General features: G+C 43.9%; 1 protein-coding gene across 3 annotated transcripts in view; it reads right to left on the bottom strand.

Moving 5' to 3' along the window:
* Nucleotides 1-19133, bottom strand: part of slc25a21 (solute carrier family 25 member 21) — a 195200-nt gene that overhangs the window by 19299 nt on the left and 156768 nt on the right. For all 3 annotated transcript variants that reach the window (XM_045717979.1, XM_014197922.2, XM_045717980.1), the window contains exons 5-6: nucleotides 9711-9777; nucleotides 3696-3755 (exon numbers count right to left, since the gene is read on the bottom strand). In XM_045717979.1, coding sequence (XP_045573935.1) covers nucleotides 3696-3755; nucleotides 9711-9777 — 127 coding nt within the window. The remainder of the gene's footprint in view (nucleotides 1-3695; nucleotides 3756-9710; nucleotides 9778-19133) is intronic.

Here is a 19133-nt window from a genome sequence, read left to right as displayed (position 1 = left end):
CTCAGTTTTTCCCAATTCCTGACATTTAATCCTTGTAAAAATTCCCTGTCTTAGGTCAGTTAGGATCACCACTTTATTTTAAGAATGGGAAATGTCAGAACAATAGTAGAGAGAATGTTTTATTTCAGCTTTTCTTTCTTTCATCACATTCCCAGTGGGTCAGAAGTTTACATAAACTCAATTAGTATGGTAGCATTGCCTTTAAATTGTTTAACTTGGGTCAAACGTTTCAGGTAGCCTTCCACAAGCTTCCCACAATATGTTGGATGAATTTTGGCCCATTGCCCCTGACAGAGCTGGTGTAACTGAGTCAGGTTTGTAGGCCTCCTTGCTCGCACACGCTTTTTCAGTTCTGCCCGCAAATTTTCTATAGGGTTGAGGTCAGGGCTTTGTGATGGCCACTCCAATACCTTGACTTTGTTGTCCTTAAGCCATTTTGCCACAACTTTGGAAGAATGCTTGGGGTCATTGTCCATTTGGAAGACGCATTTGCGACCAAGCTTTAACTTCCTGACTGATGTCTTGAGACGTTGCTTCAATATATCCACATAATTTTCTTTCCTCATGATGCCATCTATTTTGTGAAGTGCACCAGTCCCTCCAGCAGCAAAGCACCCCCACAACATGATGCTGCCAACCCTGTGCTCCACGGTTGGGATGGTGTTCTTCGGCTTGCAAGCATCCCCCTTTTTCCTCCAAACATAACGATGGTCATTATGGCCAAACAGTTCTATTTTTGTTTCATCAGACCAGAGGACATTTCTCCCAAAAGTACAATCTTGATCCCCATGTGCAGTTGCAAACCGTGGTCTGGATTTTTTATGGCGGTTTTGGAGCACTGGCTTCTTCCTTGTTGAGAGGCCTTTCAGGTTATGTCGATATAGGACTCGCTTTACTGTGGATATAGATACTTTTGTACATGTTTCCTCCAGCATCTTCACAAGGTCCTTTGCCGTTGTTCTGGGATTGATTTGCACTTTTCGCACCAAAGTACGTTCATCTCTAGGAGACAGAACGCGTCTCCTTCCTGAGCGGTATGACAGTCGCGTGGTCCCATGGTGTTTATGCTTGTGTACTATTGTTTGTACAGATGAACGTGGTACCTTCAGGCGTTTGGAAATTGCTCCCAAGGATGAACCAGACTTGTGGAGGTCTACAATTTTTTTGGAGGTCTTGGCTGATTTCTTTTGATATTCCCATGATGTCAAGCAAAAAGGCATTGCGTTTGAAGGTAGGCCTTGAAAGACATCCACAGGTACACCTCCAATTCACTCAAATTATGTCAATTAGCCTATCAGAAGCTTCTAAAGCCATGACATAATTTTCTGGAATTTTCCAAGCTGTTTAAAGGTACAGTCAAAGGTATGTAAACTTCTGACCCACTGGAATTATGATACAGTGAATTATAAGTGAAATAATCTGTCTGTAAACAATTGTTAGAAAAATGACTTGTGTCATGCACAAAGTAGATGTCCTAACCGACTTTGTTAACAATACATTTGGGAAGTGGTTGAAAAATGAGTTTTAATGACTGCAACCTAAGTGTATGTAAACTTCCGACTTCAACTGTACGTACACAGTGAGTAAACAACAGTACATAAACAGAATATGAGGTGACCAGTATTCAACGACTTTATATAGATGGGGCATTAGTCTCAAGGTGCAGAGCTGAGTACCAGGCAGGTAGCAGGCTAGTGACAGCTGTTTAACAGTTTGATGGCCTGGTGATATTAGCTGTTTCTCAGTCTCTCGGTCCTGTACTGTCTCGGTCTACTAGATGGTAGTAGAGTGAACTGTGGCTCGGAGAGCCTTGCGGTTGAACGAGGTGCAGTCGCCATTCCAGGCGGGGATGCAGCCCGACAGAATGCTCTCAATGGTGCATCTGTTGGAGTTTAAGGTCTTTTGAAATGTCTATTTTTTTTACCTTAATTTAACTAGGTGAGTCTGTTAAGAACAAATGATTATTTACAATGACGACGCTGGGCCAATTGTGCGCCGCCCTATGGGACTCCCAATCATGGCAGGTTGTGATACAGCCTGGACTTACGGACCATGCAGAATTTCTTCAGCCGCCTGAGGTTGATGAGGCACTGTTGTGCATTCTTCACCACGGTCTCAGTATGATGGGACTATTTCAGGTCCTCAGTGATGTGCACGGCAAGGAACATGAAGTTTTTGACACTCTCCACTGCAGACATGTCTATGTGGATGGGGGCATGCTCCCTCTTCCGTCTCCTGTAGTGAACGGTCAGCTCCTTTGTTTTGACGTTAGAGGGAGAGGCTATTTTCCACCAGAGATCTAACCTCCTCCCTGTAGGCTGTCTCGTCGTTGTTCATAATCAGGCCTACCACTATCATGTCGTCAGATGATTGAGTTTGTGCGTAGCCACGTAGTCGTGGGGGAACAGGGAGTACAGGAGGGGGAAGAGCACACAACCCTGTGGGACCCCCGTGTTGCGGATCAGTGTGGCGGAGATGTTGCCAATCCTCACCACCTGGCCTCAGTCCATCAGGAAGTCTCGGACCCAGTTGCACAGAGAGGGGTTCAGACCCAGGGCCCTGAGCTCAGTGACGAGCTTGGAGGGCACTATAGTATTGAAAGCAGAACTGTACTCGTTGAACACCATTCTGACACAGGTATTCCTCTTGTCCAGGTGCAGGTCCAGGTGTGTGTATGCATGTGCGTGTGTGCGCGGTGTGTGTGAGGCTTGTACTGCATGCGTGTGCGTGCTCTGGGACAGGCGTAACGGGAAAACGTCAGGAACAAGTCTGCAGGTCATTACTCTCCCTCTTGCTTTGTCCTCTTGTCTGCCTGTCTGTCAAGTGCCCCTGGACCTGTGTGTGTGTGTTTTGTACTGTACGTGTGTGTGAGCATGTGTGTGTGTATGTGTGTCATCCTGTTCAGGGTATGCAGCTGAACAGCCTCAGTGTGATTGATGATGAAGGAGGGAGGAATAGCAGCAATAAGAAGGTAGTGAGGAAGAAGTGGCTGAGTCTGTCCGTCTGTCTGTCTGTGAGGATGGGCCCTGACGTGGGGCGAGCACACAAACAAACCCCCCCATCCCACACACACATCCCTCACCCACCCACCCACTCACTACTACTATTCACTATGACGTTACATTACATAACCACACATCGCCCGAGGGGAGGGGTGGGGTTGGTTGTGGGAGGCTTAGAGAGGGGAGGAGGTAGGGAGGAGAGGGGGAGGCCGCTGAGAGAGACTGAAGGGGGTGGAGGGGGAGGGGGTGGAGAGGAGTGATTGATGGGACAGATAAACATTTCTCTGTGGATGGCTATGCAAACACTCTGCGGTAGTTACGCAGTGCCAGATCAGGTATATCTAGGCTAGTCATTGTGAAGTGCATACAGGTACGGGCTAGCACAGGTAGGCCATCCATCACTCAGAAATCCCAGCTGACACACATCTGTCAGCTGAATGGATGCTGGGTGGGGAGGCGAGGTCATTCCTTGTAGAGGTGACTCTGTCTCAGTTACACATCTGACTCACACAGTCAGCCAGAAGAAAATTCTTAGTCAAGGTAAGAATGTTGACAGTCAGTCAGTGGGTACACATCTACCGGGGCTTGAGTGATGGGGTTAGATATACTTGGGTGCTTTTATTTTGTGTGTGGAAAATCTGAAGTGAAAAAGCACGGCCCATAGTTGTCTGAGTGTGTGTTTGTGTAACTTACTAGACCAGCGGACAGACCGGTGAGACTCAGCAGCTTCTTGTACTGTTCGAAGGTGAAGAACTATGGAGAGAAGAGATGAAGAGAAATGAGGTGTCCAAGCCAGGAGGAGGAAGTTTTAGACAGACTCATTACATAAAGACACACACAGTCACACAATGGTGGGAAAACTTGCACTTACATGTACAGCGAGGGAAAAAAGTATTTGATCCCCTGCTGATTTTGTGCGTTTGCCCACTGACAAAGAAATGATCAGTCTATAATTTTAATGGTAGGTTTATTTGAACAGTGAGAGACAGAATAACAACAAAAGAATCCAGAAAAACGCATGTCAAAAATGTTATAAATTGATTTGCATTTTAATGAGGGAAATAAGTATTTGACCCCCTCTCAATTAGAAAGATTTCTGGCTCCCAGGTGTCTTTTATACAGGTAACGAGCTGAGATTAGGAGCACACTCTTAAAGGGAGTGCTCCTAATCTCAGCTTGTTACCTGTATAAAAGACACCTGTCCACAGACGCAATCAATCAATCAATCAGATTCCAAACTCTCCACCATGGCCAAGACCAAAGAGCTCTCCAAGGATGTCAGGGACAAGATTGTAGACCTACACAAGGCTGGAATGGGCTACAAGACCATCGCCAAGCAGCTTGGTGAGAAGGTGACAACAGTTGGTGCGAATATTCGCAAATGGAAGAAACACAAAAGAACTGTCAATCTCCCTCGGCCTGGGGCTCAATGCAAGATCTCACCTCGTGGAGTTGCAATGATCATGAGAACGGTGAGGAATCAGCCCAGAACTACACGGGAGGATCTTGTCAATGATCTCAAGGCAGCTGGGACCATGGTCACCAAGAAAACAATTGGTAACACACTACGCCGTGAAGGACTGAAATCCTGCAGCGCCCGCAAGGTCCCCCTGCTCAAGAAAGCACATATACATGCCCGTCTGAAGTTTGCCAATGAACATCTGAATGATTCAGAGGACAACTGGGTGAAAGTGTTGTGGTCAGATGAGACCAAAATGGAGCTCTTTGGCATCAACTCAACGTGTTTGGAGGAGGAGGAATGCTGCCTATGACCCCAAGAACACCATCCCCACCGTCAAACATGGAGGTGGAAACATTATGCTTTGGGGGTGTTTTTCTGCTAAGGGGACAGGACAACTTCACCGCATCAAAGGGACGATGGACGGGGCCATGTACCGTCAAATCTTGGGTGAGAACCTCCTTCCCTCAGCCAGGGCATTGAAAAATGGGTCGTGGATGGGTATTCCAGCATGACAATGACCCAAAACACACAGCCAAGGCAACAAAGGAGTGGCTCAAGAAGAAGCACATTAAGGTCCTGGAGTGGCCTAGCCAGTCTCTAGACCTTAACCTGTTTAGGATAGGGGGCAGTATTTTCACGGCCGGATAAAAAACAAACCCGACTTAATCTGGTTATTACTCCTGCCCAGAAACTAGAATATGCATATAATTGTTTGATTTGGATTGAAAACACCCTAAAGTTTCTAAAACTGTTTGAATGGTGTCTGTGAGTATAACAGAACTCATATGGCAGGCCAAAACCTGAGAAGACTCTAAACAGGAAGTGCCCTCTCTGACCATTTCTTGGCCTTCTATAGCCTCTTTATCGAAAACAGAGGATCTCTGCTGTAACGTGACATTTTCTAAGGCTCCCATAGGCTCTCAGAAGGCGCCAGAATGGGGAATGATGACTCTGCAGTCCCTGGCTGAAAAACAGTAGCGCATTTGGATAGCGGTCGATCTGAGGACAATGAAACGGGTGCGCGCGTGCACGTGAAGAGTCCATTTTACATTTTCAGTCTTTGAACGAAAACGACGTCTCCCGGTCGGAATATTATCGCTATTTTACGAGAAAAATCGCATAAAAAATGATTTTAAACAGCGTTTGACATGCTTCGAAGTACGGTAATGGAATATTTTGACATTTTTGTCACGATAGGCGCCGGCGCGTCACCCTTCGGATAGTGTCTTGAACGCAAGAACAAAACGCCGCTATTTGGATATAACTATGGATTATTTGGAACCAAAACAACATTGGGTGTAAAGTACAAGTCCTGGGAGTGCATTCTGACGAAGAACAGCAAAAGTAATTCAATTTTTCTTATAGTAAATCTGAGTTTGGTGAGTGCCAAACTTGGTGGGTGTCAAAATAGCTAGCCATGATGGCCGGGCTATCTACTCAGAATATTGCAAAATGTGCTTTCACCGAAAAGCTATTTTAAAATCGGACATAGCGATTGCATAAAGGAGTTCTGTATCTATAATTCTTAAAATAATTGTTATGTTTTTTGTGAACGTTTATCGTGAGTAATTTAGTAAATTCACCGGAAGTTTCGGTGGGTATGCTAGTTCTGAACGTCACATGCTAATGTAACAAGCTGGTTTTTGATATAAATATGAACTTGATTGAACAAAACATGCATGTATTGTATAACATAATGTCCTAGGAGTGTCATCTGATGAAGATCATCAAAGGTTAGTGCTGCATTTAGCTGTGGTTTTGGTTTTTGTGACATTATATGCTAGCTTGAAAAATGGGTGTGTGATTATTTCTGGCTGGGTACTCTCCTGACATAATCTAATGTTTTGCTTTCGTTGTAAAGCCTTTTTGAAATCGGACAATGTGGTTAGATAAAGGAGAGTCTTGTCTTTAAAATGGTGTAAAATAGTCATATGTTTGAAAAATTGAAGTTTTGGGATTTTTGAGGAGTTTGTAATTCGCGCCACGCTCTATCATTGGATATTGGAGCGGTGTTCCGCTAGCGGAACATCTAGATGTAAGAGGTTAATCCCATAGAAAATATGTTGAGGGAGCTGAAGGTTCAAGTTGCCAAACGTCAGCCTCGAAACCTTAATGACTTGGAGAAGATCTGCAAAGAGGAGTGGGACAAAATCCCTCCTGAGATGTGTGAAACCTGGTGGCCAACTACAAGAAACGTCTGACCTCTGTGATTGCCAACAAGGGTTTTGCCACCAAGTACTAAGTCATGTTTTGCAGAGGGGTCAAATACTTATTTCCCTCATTAAAATGCAAATCAATTTATAACATTTTTGGCATGCGTTTTTCTGGATTTTTTTGTTGTTATTCTGTCTCTCACTGTTCAAATAAACCTACCATTTAAAATTATAGACTGATCATTTCTTTGTCAGTGGGCAAACATACAAAATCAGCAGGGGATCAAATACTTTTTTCCCTCACTGTATGCCCACTATGATGCACACATGCAGTGCCTTCAGAAAGTATTCATACCCCTTGACTTATTCCACATTTTGTTGTGCTACAGTCTGAATTCAAAATGGATTCATTACCACATCCAACCCCATGAGAAAGTGAGAACATCTTTTTTGAAATTTTTGCAAATGTATTGAAAATACACTATCTCTTTTACATAAGTATTCACACCCCTGAGTCAATACTTTGTCGAAGCACCATTGACAGTGATTACAGCTGTGAGTCTTTCTGGGTAAGTCTCTAAGAGCTTTCCACACCTGGGTTGTGCAACATTTACCCATTTATTGTTTACAAAATGATCAACAAATTTGTTGTTGATCACTGCTAGACAACCATTTTCAGCTATTGCCATAGTTTTTAATTAAATCTACTTGAAAATCTAACTCGGCCCCTCAGGACATTCACTGTCTTGTTGCTAAGCAACTCCAGTGTAGATTTGGCCTTGTGTTTTAGGTTATTGTCCTGCTGAAAGGTGAATTAATCTCCCAGTGTCTGGTGGAAAGTAGACTGAACCAGTTTTTCCTCTAGGATTTTGCCTGTTCTTAGCTCTATTCAATTTCTTTTTATAATGAAAAACTCCCCAGACCTTAACGATTACAAGAATACCCATAACATGATGCAACCAGCACTATGCTTGAAGATATGGCGAGTGGTATTGGATTTGCCCCAAACATAAAACTTTGTATTCAGGACAAAAAGTGAATTGCTTTGCCACGTTTTATGTATTACTTTAGTGCCTTGTTGCAAACAGGATGCATATTTTGGAATATTTGTATTCTGTACAGGCTTCCTTCTTTTCACTCTGTCAATTAGGTTAGTATTGTAGAGTAACTACAATGTTGTTCATCCATACTCAGTTTTCTATTTCAGCCATTAAAATCTGTAGCTGTTTTAAAGTCACAATTGAGGGGTTTCCTTCCTCTCGGGTAACGGAGTTAAGAAGGACGCCTGTATCTTTGTAGTGACTGGGTGTTTTGATACACCATCCAAAGTGTAATTTATAACTTCACCATGCTCAAAGGGATATTCACTGTCTGCTTATTTTATCTTTACCCATGCCTTCTTTACGAGGCATTGGAAAACCTCCCTGGTCTTTGTGGTTGAATCTGTGTTTGAAATTCACTGCTCGACTGAGGGGCCTTACAGATAATTGTATGTGTGGGGTACAGAGATGAGGTAGTCATTCAAGCATCACGTTAAACACTATTACTGCACACAGAGTCCATGCAAATTGTTATGGGACTTGTTCAGCACATCTTTACTCCTGAACGCCTTTAGGCTTGCCATAGGGTTTGGATACTTATTGACATCAAGACATTTCAGCTTTTCATTTTCTATTAATTTGTAAAACATTTTTTGAAAGACACAATTCCACTTTGACATGGGGTATTGTGTGTAGGCCAGTGACACAAAACAAAAATCTCAATTTAATCCATTTAAAATTCAGGCTATAACACAACAAAATGTGGGAAAAGTCAAGGAGCATGAATAGTTTCTGATGGCACCATATAATTTTGAACAAGATTTGAACCAATAACAGACAGTCCATGCGGTTGCTCTATATTAATACCATCCCTTAGGACAGTGATTTGTGGGGTTGTGATGCTCAAGGACTTAGGCCTCAATTAGAGACACAAAAAGCATAACTTCCTATCTCCTTCCTGTATTTCATGTACAATGAAAGAGGAGCATCAGCCTGGCGACAAATCAGTAGATGTGTTAATCTGAGCTCAGGGCAAAAAGCCCTGCAGAGGCCATTACATCTGCTGTTTAAAGGAACGATTGACCCATGTTGAATGTTATATTGTTTTTGTGCATCTCTGAGTGATGTTCTATCTATTCCCGGGGTCATTTGTTTTTCTTTGATGTGTATCTGAGCTATTCGCTGTTCAAGCAGGCAGATATACAGCCGGTTTGATGAGTTTTGCATCATATGAGATGTACAAAAACAATTTAACATAAAAAAAAGGTTGAATTTTTCCTATAATTCACTATAATTTCCCCCTACAATCGTACAGCCAGCTCTAGCTCGGTAAGTGATTTGTCCGTCTCCTCGCTGAGAGTATTTACGCACGCACGCACACACCTCATTACAAGAGGAGGGGGAGGTAGGGCAAATGCTTTGCAACGGAAAACAACCATTTTTATTTCTTATTGGACAAATTCAGGTGTGGTCCCTCCCGGTTTCATCCGTTTTCTTCCATTTGGTGCCTGATGAACACAACCATGGCACATTCTGTACTCTGGCACTGACAGAGAGAGGTGCTGCTACGTGTGTTTTTGAGCATGTGTCTCACCATCACAACACTTTACTATTCCCAGAGGCAAACGCAGCAGCAGATACCAGAACTGGTGACCCAGAGGAGGTTGTGTGTGCTGAGTTCCCTGGATGTCAGCATTAGCGAGCACACTCGGGGAAGATTTTCACACAGTAGAAGTGTTCAGCATGAAATGGAAGAAAACACGCGGAAATGGAGTGAAACGGGGAGGTCCTATTTGAACTTGTCCAATAAGAAGCACTCACTTTGGTGGTCCATTGCAAAACGTTTTGCTATGATGGGCCCTAACGAACACAACCTACTGGGTTGTCACACAGGTGATTCACCCACAGCTCTAGTGGGCATGTGTTGCATTGTCTTACGTCAGATAGCGCTGCGATTCCACCTGCACTGAGGGACGAGTATTGCGTAGGAGTGACGCCACCTGGCGTGTTGACCGTGCATGTGGTGAATAGCGTCGCACTTCCTGTGCCTTACCTTAACTGCTCTCTTTGGGGTCTCAGCCATGATTGGAGGGAGGATCCCCTTATAGAAGCCATATATACTGTTGAGAGAAAAATATACTGAGCATTAGACATAACACAACATGACAACTTTTACTGTCCCCACGGGGAAATTTGCTTGCAGTGTCATGTACACGTTTAAAGTGGCGTTTAAACACAAAACAAATTGACAATACAACTTTCATAACAGTTACATACCAATAAAAAGAGACTAGCCTGCTGGCCTTACTGGGTGGATAGGAACATTAGCCTGCTGGCCTTACTGGGTGGATAGGAACATTAGCCTGCTGGCCTTACTGGGTGGATAGGAACATTTGCCTGCTGGCCTTACTGAGTGGATAGGAACATTAGCCTGCTGGCCTTACTGGGTGGATAGGAACATTAGCCTGCTGGTCTTACTGAGTGGATAGGAACATTAGCCTGCCGGCCTTACTGGGTCGATAGGAACATTAGCCTGCTGGCCTTACTGAGTCGATAGGAACATTAGCCTGCTGGCCTTACTGGGTGGATAGGAACATTAGCCTGCTGGCCTTACTGGGTCGATAGGAACATTAGCCTGCTGGCCTTACTGGGTCGATAGGAACATTAGCCTGCTGGCCTTACTGGGTCGATAGGAACATTAGCCTGCTGGCCTTACTGGGTCGATAGGAACATTAGCCTGCTGGCCTTACTGGGTCTATAGGAACATTAGCCTGCTGGCCTTACTGGGTGGATAGGAACATTAGCCTGCTGGCCTTACTGGGTGGATAGGAACATTAGCCTGCTGGCCTTACTGGGTGGATAGGAACATTAGCCTGCTGGCCTTACTGGGTGGATAGGAACATTAGCCTGCTGGCCTTACTGGGTGGATAGGAACATTAGCCTGCTGATCTTACTGGGTGGATAGGAACATTAGCCTGCTGGCCTTACTGGGTGGATAGGAACATTAGCCTGCTGATCTTACTGGGTGGATAGGAACATTAGCCTGCTGGCCTTACTGAGTCGATAGGAACATTAGCCTGCTGATCTTACTGGGTGGATAGGAACATTAGCCTGCTGGCCTTACTGGGTGGATAGGAACATTAGCCTGCTGGCCTTACTGGGTCTATAGGAACATTAGCCTGCTGATCTTACTGGGTGGATAGGAACATTAGCCTGCTGGCCTTACTGGGTCGATAGGAACATTAGCCTGCTGGCCTTACTGAGTGGATAGGAACATTAGCCTGCTGGCCTTACTGAGTGGATAGGAACATTAGCCTGCTGGCCTTACTGAGTCAATAGGAACATTAGCCTGCTGGCCTTACTGGGTGGATAGGAACATTAGCCTGATGGCCTTACTGGGTCGATAGGAACATTAGCCTGCTGCCTTACTGAGTGGATAGGAACATTAGCCTGCTGGTCTTACTGAGTGGATAGGAACATTAGCCCGCTGGCCTTACTGAGTGGATAGGAACATTAGCCTGCTGGCCTTACTGGGTGGATAGGAACATTAGCCTGCTGGCCTTACTGAGTCGATAGGAACATTAGCCTGCTGGCCTTACTGGGTGGATAGGAACATTAGCCTGCTGGCCTTACTGGGTCGATAGGAACATTAGCCTGCTGGCCTTACTGGGTCGATAGGAACATTAGCCTGCTGGCCTTACTGGGTCGATAGGAACATTAGCCTGCTGGTCTTACTGAGTGGATAGGAACATTAGCCTGCTGGCCTTACTGAGTCGATAGGAACATTAGCCTGCTGGCCTTACTGGGTGGATAGGAACATTAGCCTGCTGGCCTTACTGGGTCGATAGGAACATTAGCCTGCTGGCCTTACTGAGTGGATAGGAACATTAGCCTGCTGGCCTTACTGAGTGGATAGGAACATTAGCCTGCTGGCCTTACTGGGTGGATAGGAACATTAGCCTGCTGACCTTACTGAGTCGATAGGAACATTAGCCTGCTGGCCTTACTGGGTGGATAGGAACATTAGCCTGCTGGCCTTACTGGGTCGATAGGAACATTAGCCTGCTGGCCTTACTGGGTCGATAGGAACATTAGCCTGCTGGTCTTACTGAGTGGATAGGAACATTAGCCTGCTGGCCTTACTGAGTCGATAGGAACATTAGCCTGCTGGCCTTACTGGGTGGATAGGAACATTAGCCTGCTGGCCTTACTGGGTGGATAGGAACATTAGTCTGCTGGCCTTACTGGGTGGATAGGAACATTAGCCTGCTGGCCTTACTGAGTCGATAGGAACATTAGCCTGCTGATCTTACTGGGTGGATAGGAACATTAGCCTGCTGATCTTACTGGGTGGATAGGAACATTAGCCTGCTGGCCTTACTGAGTGGATAGGAACATTAGCCTGCTGGCCTTACTGGGTGGATAGGAACATTAGCCTGCTGGCCTTACTGGGTCTATAGGAACATTAGCCTGCTGGCCTTACTGAGTGGATAGGAACATTAGCCTGCTGGCCTTACTGGGTCGATAGGAACATTAGCCTGCTGGCCTTACTGGGTCGATAGGAACATTAGCCTGCTGGCCTTACTGGGTCTATAGGAACATTAGCCTGCTGGCCTTACTGGGTGGATAGGAACATTAGCCTGCTGGCCTTACTGGCTCTATAGGAACATTAGCCTGCTGGCCTTACTGGGTGGATAGGAACATTAGCCTGCTGGCCTTACTGGGTCTATAGGAACATTAGCCTGCTGGCCTTACTGAGTCTATAGGAACATTAGCCTGCTGGCCTTACTGGGTCTATAGGAACATTAGCCTGCTGGCCTTACTGGGTGGATAGGAACATTAGCCTGCTGATCTTACTGGGTGGATAGGAACATTAGCCCGCTGGCCTTACTGAGTGGATAGGAACATTAGCCTGCTGGCCTTACTGGGTCTATAGGAACATTAGCCTGCTGATCTTACTGGGTGGATAGGAACATCAGCCTGCTGGCCTTACTGGGTGGATAGGAACATTAGCCTGCTGGCCTTACTGGGTCTATAGGAACATTAGCCTGCTGATCTTACTGGGTGGATAGGAACATCAGCCTGCTGGCCTTACTGAGTCGATAGGAACATTAGCCTGCTGGCCTTACTGGGTGTATAGGAACATTAGCCTGCTGATCTTACTGGGTGGATAGGAACATCAGCCTGCTGGCCTTACTGGGTGGATAGGAACATTAGCCTGCTGGCCTTACTGGGTGGATAGGAACATTAGCCTGCTGGCCATACTGGGTGGATATGAACATTAGCCTGCTGGCCTTACTGGGTCGATAGGAACATTAGCCTGCTGGCCTTACTGAGTGGATAGGAACATTAGCCTGCTGGCCTTACTGGGTGGATAGGAACATTAGCCTGCTGGCCTTACTGGGTCTATAGGAACATTAGCCTGCTGGCCTTACTGGGTGGATAGGAACATTAGCCTGCTGGCCTTACTGGGTCGATAGGAACATTAGCCTGCTGGCCTTACTGGGTCTATAGGAACATTAGCCTGCTGGCCTTACTGGGTGGATAGGAACATTAGCCTGCTGGCCTTACTGGGTCTATAGGAACATTAGCCTGCTGGCCTTACTGGGTCTATAGGAACATTGGCCTTACTGGGTGGATAGGAACATTAGCCTGCTGATCTTACTGGGTGGATAGGAACATTAGCCTGCTGGCCTTACTGAGTCGATAGGAACATTAGCCTGCTGGCCTTACTGGGTGGATAGGAACATTAGCCTGCTGGCCTTACTGGGTGGATAGGAACATTTGCCTGCTGGCCTTACTGAGTGGATAGGAACATTAGCCTGCTGGCCTTACTGGGTGGATAGGAACATTAGCCTGCTGGCCTTACTGGGTCGATAGGAACATTAGCCTGCTGGCCTTACTGGGTCGATAGGAACATTAGCCTGCTGGCCTTACTGGGTCGATAGGAACATTAGCCTGCTGGCCTTACTGGGTCGATAGGAACATTAGCCTGCTGGCCTTACTGGGTCTATAGGAACATTAGCCTGCTGGCCTTACTGGGTGGATAGGAACATTAGCCTGCTGGCCTTACTGGGTGGATAGGAACATTAGCCTGCTGGCCTTACTGAGTGGATAGGAACATTGGCCTTACTGAGTGGATAGGAACATTAGCCTGCTGGCCTTACTGGGTGGATAGGAACATTAGCCTGCTGGCCTTACTGGGTGGATAGGAACATTAACCCGAGCTATTTAGGAGGGATTTCACACCTGGCACACATTATTGTCTAGTTCTGTTTTTCCTGCTGAGGGGTGCCCTATACCTGCGCCCAGAAGGGAGTAGTTCAAAGTCCGGCTACAGGGGGTGGCTTGGGTCTAAAATAATTTTGTGAGCCTTGCGGAGGGCCCTGACCTTAAAGATCTCATCCAGGCCTGTCTGTTTGACTCCCAGTACCTTGCTTGCTGTGGTGATAATACTTCTCAGCATATTTCTCTAGCTGACAACGGCATTGCCAAACCAACAAACAATACAAAAAGTTCAATTACTGTCAGTGAAAGATTTCTAAAACAGAGTCAGTATAGTAAAGTATATTAACATTAAAAGATCCCAGCTTTTTGAGAAAGTACAGTCTCTGACCCTTTTTGTAGATCAGGTCTGTACATTTACTCCTCTGAAGCTTATTGTCCAAGAGGACACCCAGATATCTCTATTCCTCTACAATCTCTATGTTCTGACCTCTAATAGATGTTGCAGAGGTAGGTGTTGTACGCTTCCTGAAGTCTATGCACATCTCTTTGGTCTTGTTGGTATTGAGGACCAAGTGTGATTCGTCACACCGCCTCTACAAAGTAATTTAGGACCGGGCCATGTTTGTCCTCGTCAACATGTAACAGGCTGATCAAGTCAGTGTCATCAGCGAACTTAACGAGGTGTCTGTCAGGATGGGAACTAGTACAACTATTAGTGTACAAGATGTACATCTCGTCACCACCTTTACCTTACCTTGACCTGCCTATGGCTATTATTGCTCTTTACGTGGAATATACTGGTTGATTTTGGTCCAAACTGTGCTTATGTTACCCTGCTGTCAATCATGCCTATGTACTGTATATGGGAAACCTTCTCCACCTAAAAAGCATAAGAAAGAGTATGGACACCCACCATCTCAGAATGTTCTGAAGTCGTTTCCCAAGTTAGAAACAGATAAGAGTAGCATTCCTGAAACATTATTTTGTTGAAATATAATTTGGTCTCTGACAAAATAAGCTAATTGATTGCACCCAAATGGTCTATTTTAATATATAGGATTCATATAATCTTCAATATTTAATATCCGATTTGGACCATCATTCTTCCTAATAATGAGTAAGACATGAGGAATCCGCTAAAAAAAATACTTTGAATAGAAATGGCTAATTTGGGTGCAATCAAATTAGCTTAATTTCTCAGAGATCATATTAAATTTCAACAAAATAGTGTTTCAGGAATGCTAATCTTAGCGGTCTCTACCTACATAAACGATTTCAGAACAATCTGTGTGTAGTGGCCTTCTAAAGTGACATGGAATGACTCGTATGTTATCCATTTCTGCAAAGAAAGCACAAAAAGGTGTTGTATGCATTAGCAGTTCCTCCACACCTGTCCTTATGTGACAACATACTGCACACAGAACGCATATCACATCCTGAACGTATATCACATCCTGAACGCATATCACATCCTGAACGCATATCACATCCTGAACGCATACCACATCCTGAACGCATACCACATCCTGAACGCATACCACATCCTGAACGCATACCACATCCTGAACGCATACCACATCCTGAACGTATATCACATCCTGAACGTATATCACATCCTGAACGCATATCACATCCTGAACGCATATCACATCCTGAACGCATATCACATCCTGAACGCATACCACATCCTGAACGCATACCACATCCTGAACGCATACCACATCCTGAACGCATATCACATCCTGAACGCATATCACATCCTGAACGCATATCACATCCTGAACGCATACCACATCCTGAACGCATACCACATCCTGAACGCATACCACATCCTGAACGTATATCACATCCTGAACGTATATCACATCCTGAACGCATATCACATCCTGAACGCATATCACATCCTGAACGCATATCACATCCTGAACGTATATCACATCCTGAACGCATACCACATCCTGAACGCATATCACATCCTGAACGCATATCACATCCTGAACGCATACCACATCCTGAACGTATACCACATCCTGAACGTATATCACATCCTGAACGCATATCACATCCTGAACGCATATCACATCCTGAACGCATATCACATCCTGAACGCATATCACATCCTTTTATGTCACTGGTTCTGACCTGGGTTAAAATACTATTCGAAATCATTTCTAAAACCGCCTGTGCTTGAGTAAGCTTGCCTAATGAAATATAACCAATAGAAACATCCCAAAAGTGCAACCACTACCCACCTGGCATTCCAAAGCGAACACTCAAAGTATTTGAAAGATTTCAAATAGTATTTGAACCCAGGTCTGTATTGGTTACTCTGTAGGTAACACTGTGTAAACCTCCACAAGCACCCCACTGGCCTTCCCTTTCACTCCAAATTGACCGCCTGCCTCAAACAAATCAAGACAGGTAGAACAGGTCTAAATCTTTATACCTAAGTATAACAGTAAACATGGTCCCCACCTGCTTGCATTTAGGGGACAGGTTTAGATTATTCCAAGAGACCTCTGGTATCAAGTTGAATATTTGATACTTATTGAAGCACTGGCTGTCTCCTTGTTTCCGTTCTTGGATTACCTGCCATTTAGGGTCCTACCTTTCCACTGCCCTCATCTCATCTGGAAAAGAAACTATTTTCTCACATCAGAAGATTGTGGATGTATTTAGAATACTTTATTTTAAAGTGGAACTAACAGCGTTTTAACTACTTCGCAGATATGAAACAGACTAAAAATAGGTTCTATTTGTCTCAGAATTCCATGACATATGGTAAGGCATTGTTGGCAGAATAGATGGATGCAGTTTAATGCATGATTAATATAATTCACCAATACATGTCTTGGTAGTCCAAAAAATATTGCTATCAGGTTATAAATCACAACTGGTCTGGTACATTGTTTGCTGCCTCCACCCATTCGGGATGCACTGTTTCAGTTTGACTCAATATTTAGAACAAAAACAGATGACTGTAAATAAGGCTGGGTATGTAAATACAATTAAACAAAATACAATCAAATGATCACAGGTCAGTCATAACGTAGCTAATAGGCCCGCGGGCCGAATAGGACACACAAGCGGGTACAAATGAGTCAACAGTTGAGTCATCTACTTTATGAAATTACAGCCTGATGCGCTTGCATTGGCAAATTCAACTTCAATTGCGCTGCTTTTGTGTGTCCGGTTTACCGCGCAGTGGAGGGAAAGTACAGACGCATGCAACAGTCCTAGCTAGGCTACTAAAATGTTTGCAGTCTGGCTTCGGGAATTTTTACACTTTGACAATGAATAACCAAAAAACCTAACCTGCAACAAAACACCATGCAAAGGAGAAACATTGCCCTAATACAGCAATATCTGAGCTGTAGCCTAGGCTGGCTACTCAACTACAAGACATGCTGAGCGCATCATACAGCAATGCTGCGTTCAACCGCAACAGTGATCCATGCAGTGCAAAAAAAATGAAAAACATGTTATAAGTTTAAACCTTAAAACGTACAGCTACGTTTTTGTTATTTGGAGTTGTTAAATACTTTTCGATTAGGGTAGCAGCATATTATGCACATCTGCAAGCATAGCAGCAAAGGCTTGACAAATATGATTTATCTCTTATTTTGTTGTAATGTTAAAATACTATATACATGTACATAATTGGACATTATAAAGGGCCACATTTTTTACAAATAAAACAATGCCCAGTTTGGGTCGCAGTTGCAGTTTTCTTTTAGAAAAACATGTCTGGCCGGCGAATTCATTGTTCTTTCAATAAGGCCCATGCACTGACTGGGTTTGACACCCCTGGGCTAGCGTATCCATTTATGTACCTAGTTATTTATTTGGCAAGCTAAAAACACGAAACCTAATGTTAGCTAGCTAGCTACTAGCTACTATAAGTCATTCCCAACATTCTATGAATTTATGCAAACGTGAAAACAACCATATCTAAGTGCTCGCTTGTCAGAAAACGGAAAAGTAGGTGTCATATTCTGTCTGGGGGTGTATATGAAACAGATCTTATTAAGATATCATGTTGCTTAAACGCTGTCAGTTCCACTTTAAGGGAAAAAACATAATGTTTATTTGGAATGTTCTGATATTTTGAACCAACTGATATGGACCCCAATTACATTTTCATAGTTTATTAGCTTATTCTTCTTGGAAGTTTCTTTATTCATAAGATGAAGTGGGTGGAGAACAAACCCCTATTTAATTTACAACTGAACATTTTTTTTAATGAAATCATCAGTAAATGTGAAAACAAAAAAGCAGTATAGGTACCAAAATACAATACTTGTTGACAAATGTACATTTTCTTTTGCAGTTCATGTACTCTTGTCTGTATATTTACTTTTATTGTATTGTGTTATTGTTCAATAAAACAAACAAAAAAATAACATCATTTTCTCAAATCAACCATAAAGGGACAATCTCGGAGTTGCTACAACCGTTTTTTTGACTTATAAATGAATGATATATATCCATTGTTTCTTGAAGAATACACCTTATAAATGCCTCATGAGCTTAGTTCAACTGTCACATCAGAACCCAAAATATAAGCTTGTTTTACTCCATTTTCTGTAAACATTGGAAATGTAAACAAAACACCGTTTAGCCTCAAAACACCGTTAAAAAGATCATTTTGATATCATGAATGTTCAGTCCTTGGATCCATAGCTCAGTTTATGAATTTGAGAGTGGTTACATTTCTCCATGCCCATCCCTCAGGTTTTCACCCGTTTGTTATTGTTTCAACAGCGGATTGGCTTTTTAAGTGAAACAGAGTATTATTGTCCTCTTTAGGGATAACGATACAAAGACAGAGTTGCTTCCTAAAATGAAGTGCTGGTTCAGGTACGCTAAAAGTGACCTCAGTCAGTTGTCTGATAAGCAAATAAACTGTGCGATCTAGTTATATAAACGTGAACCTGACACCAGTCTTTGCCACAACGCTGCACTGGAAGCCAATCTTACCAATTTAATTGCTGGGAATGATAACCCTATTCATTCAAACAGACACTCTACTCAGACTCACTATCGTAACATTAATCCTATCTGAGGTTTGCAGTGACATTTGTTTCTTGGAATGGAAATGAAAGTTCCACAGAAGATATCGAGTTCCGGAATCCTTTTGTGACAGTCAGCCACATTTGCCCGCCTGATTACTTGGTATCGATAAACCATGAGCACATTTGCATTGCTAAATGACGGCCATTGTCTTTTCATAGCTCTAAGGCACGTG

The sequence above is a fragment of the Salmo salar genome, chromosome ssa01 (genome assembly GCF_905237065.1).
Source record: "Salmo salar chromosome ssa01, Ssal_v3.1, whole genome shotgun sequence".
In the NCBI taxonomy this organism is placed as follows: domain Eukaryota; kingdom Metazoa; phylum Chordata; class Actinopteri; order Salmoniformes; family Salmonidae; genus Salmo; species Salmo salar.
This window is presented reverse-complemented; position numbering and strand designations above follow the sequence as displayed.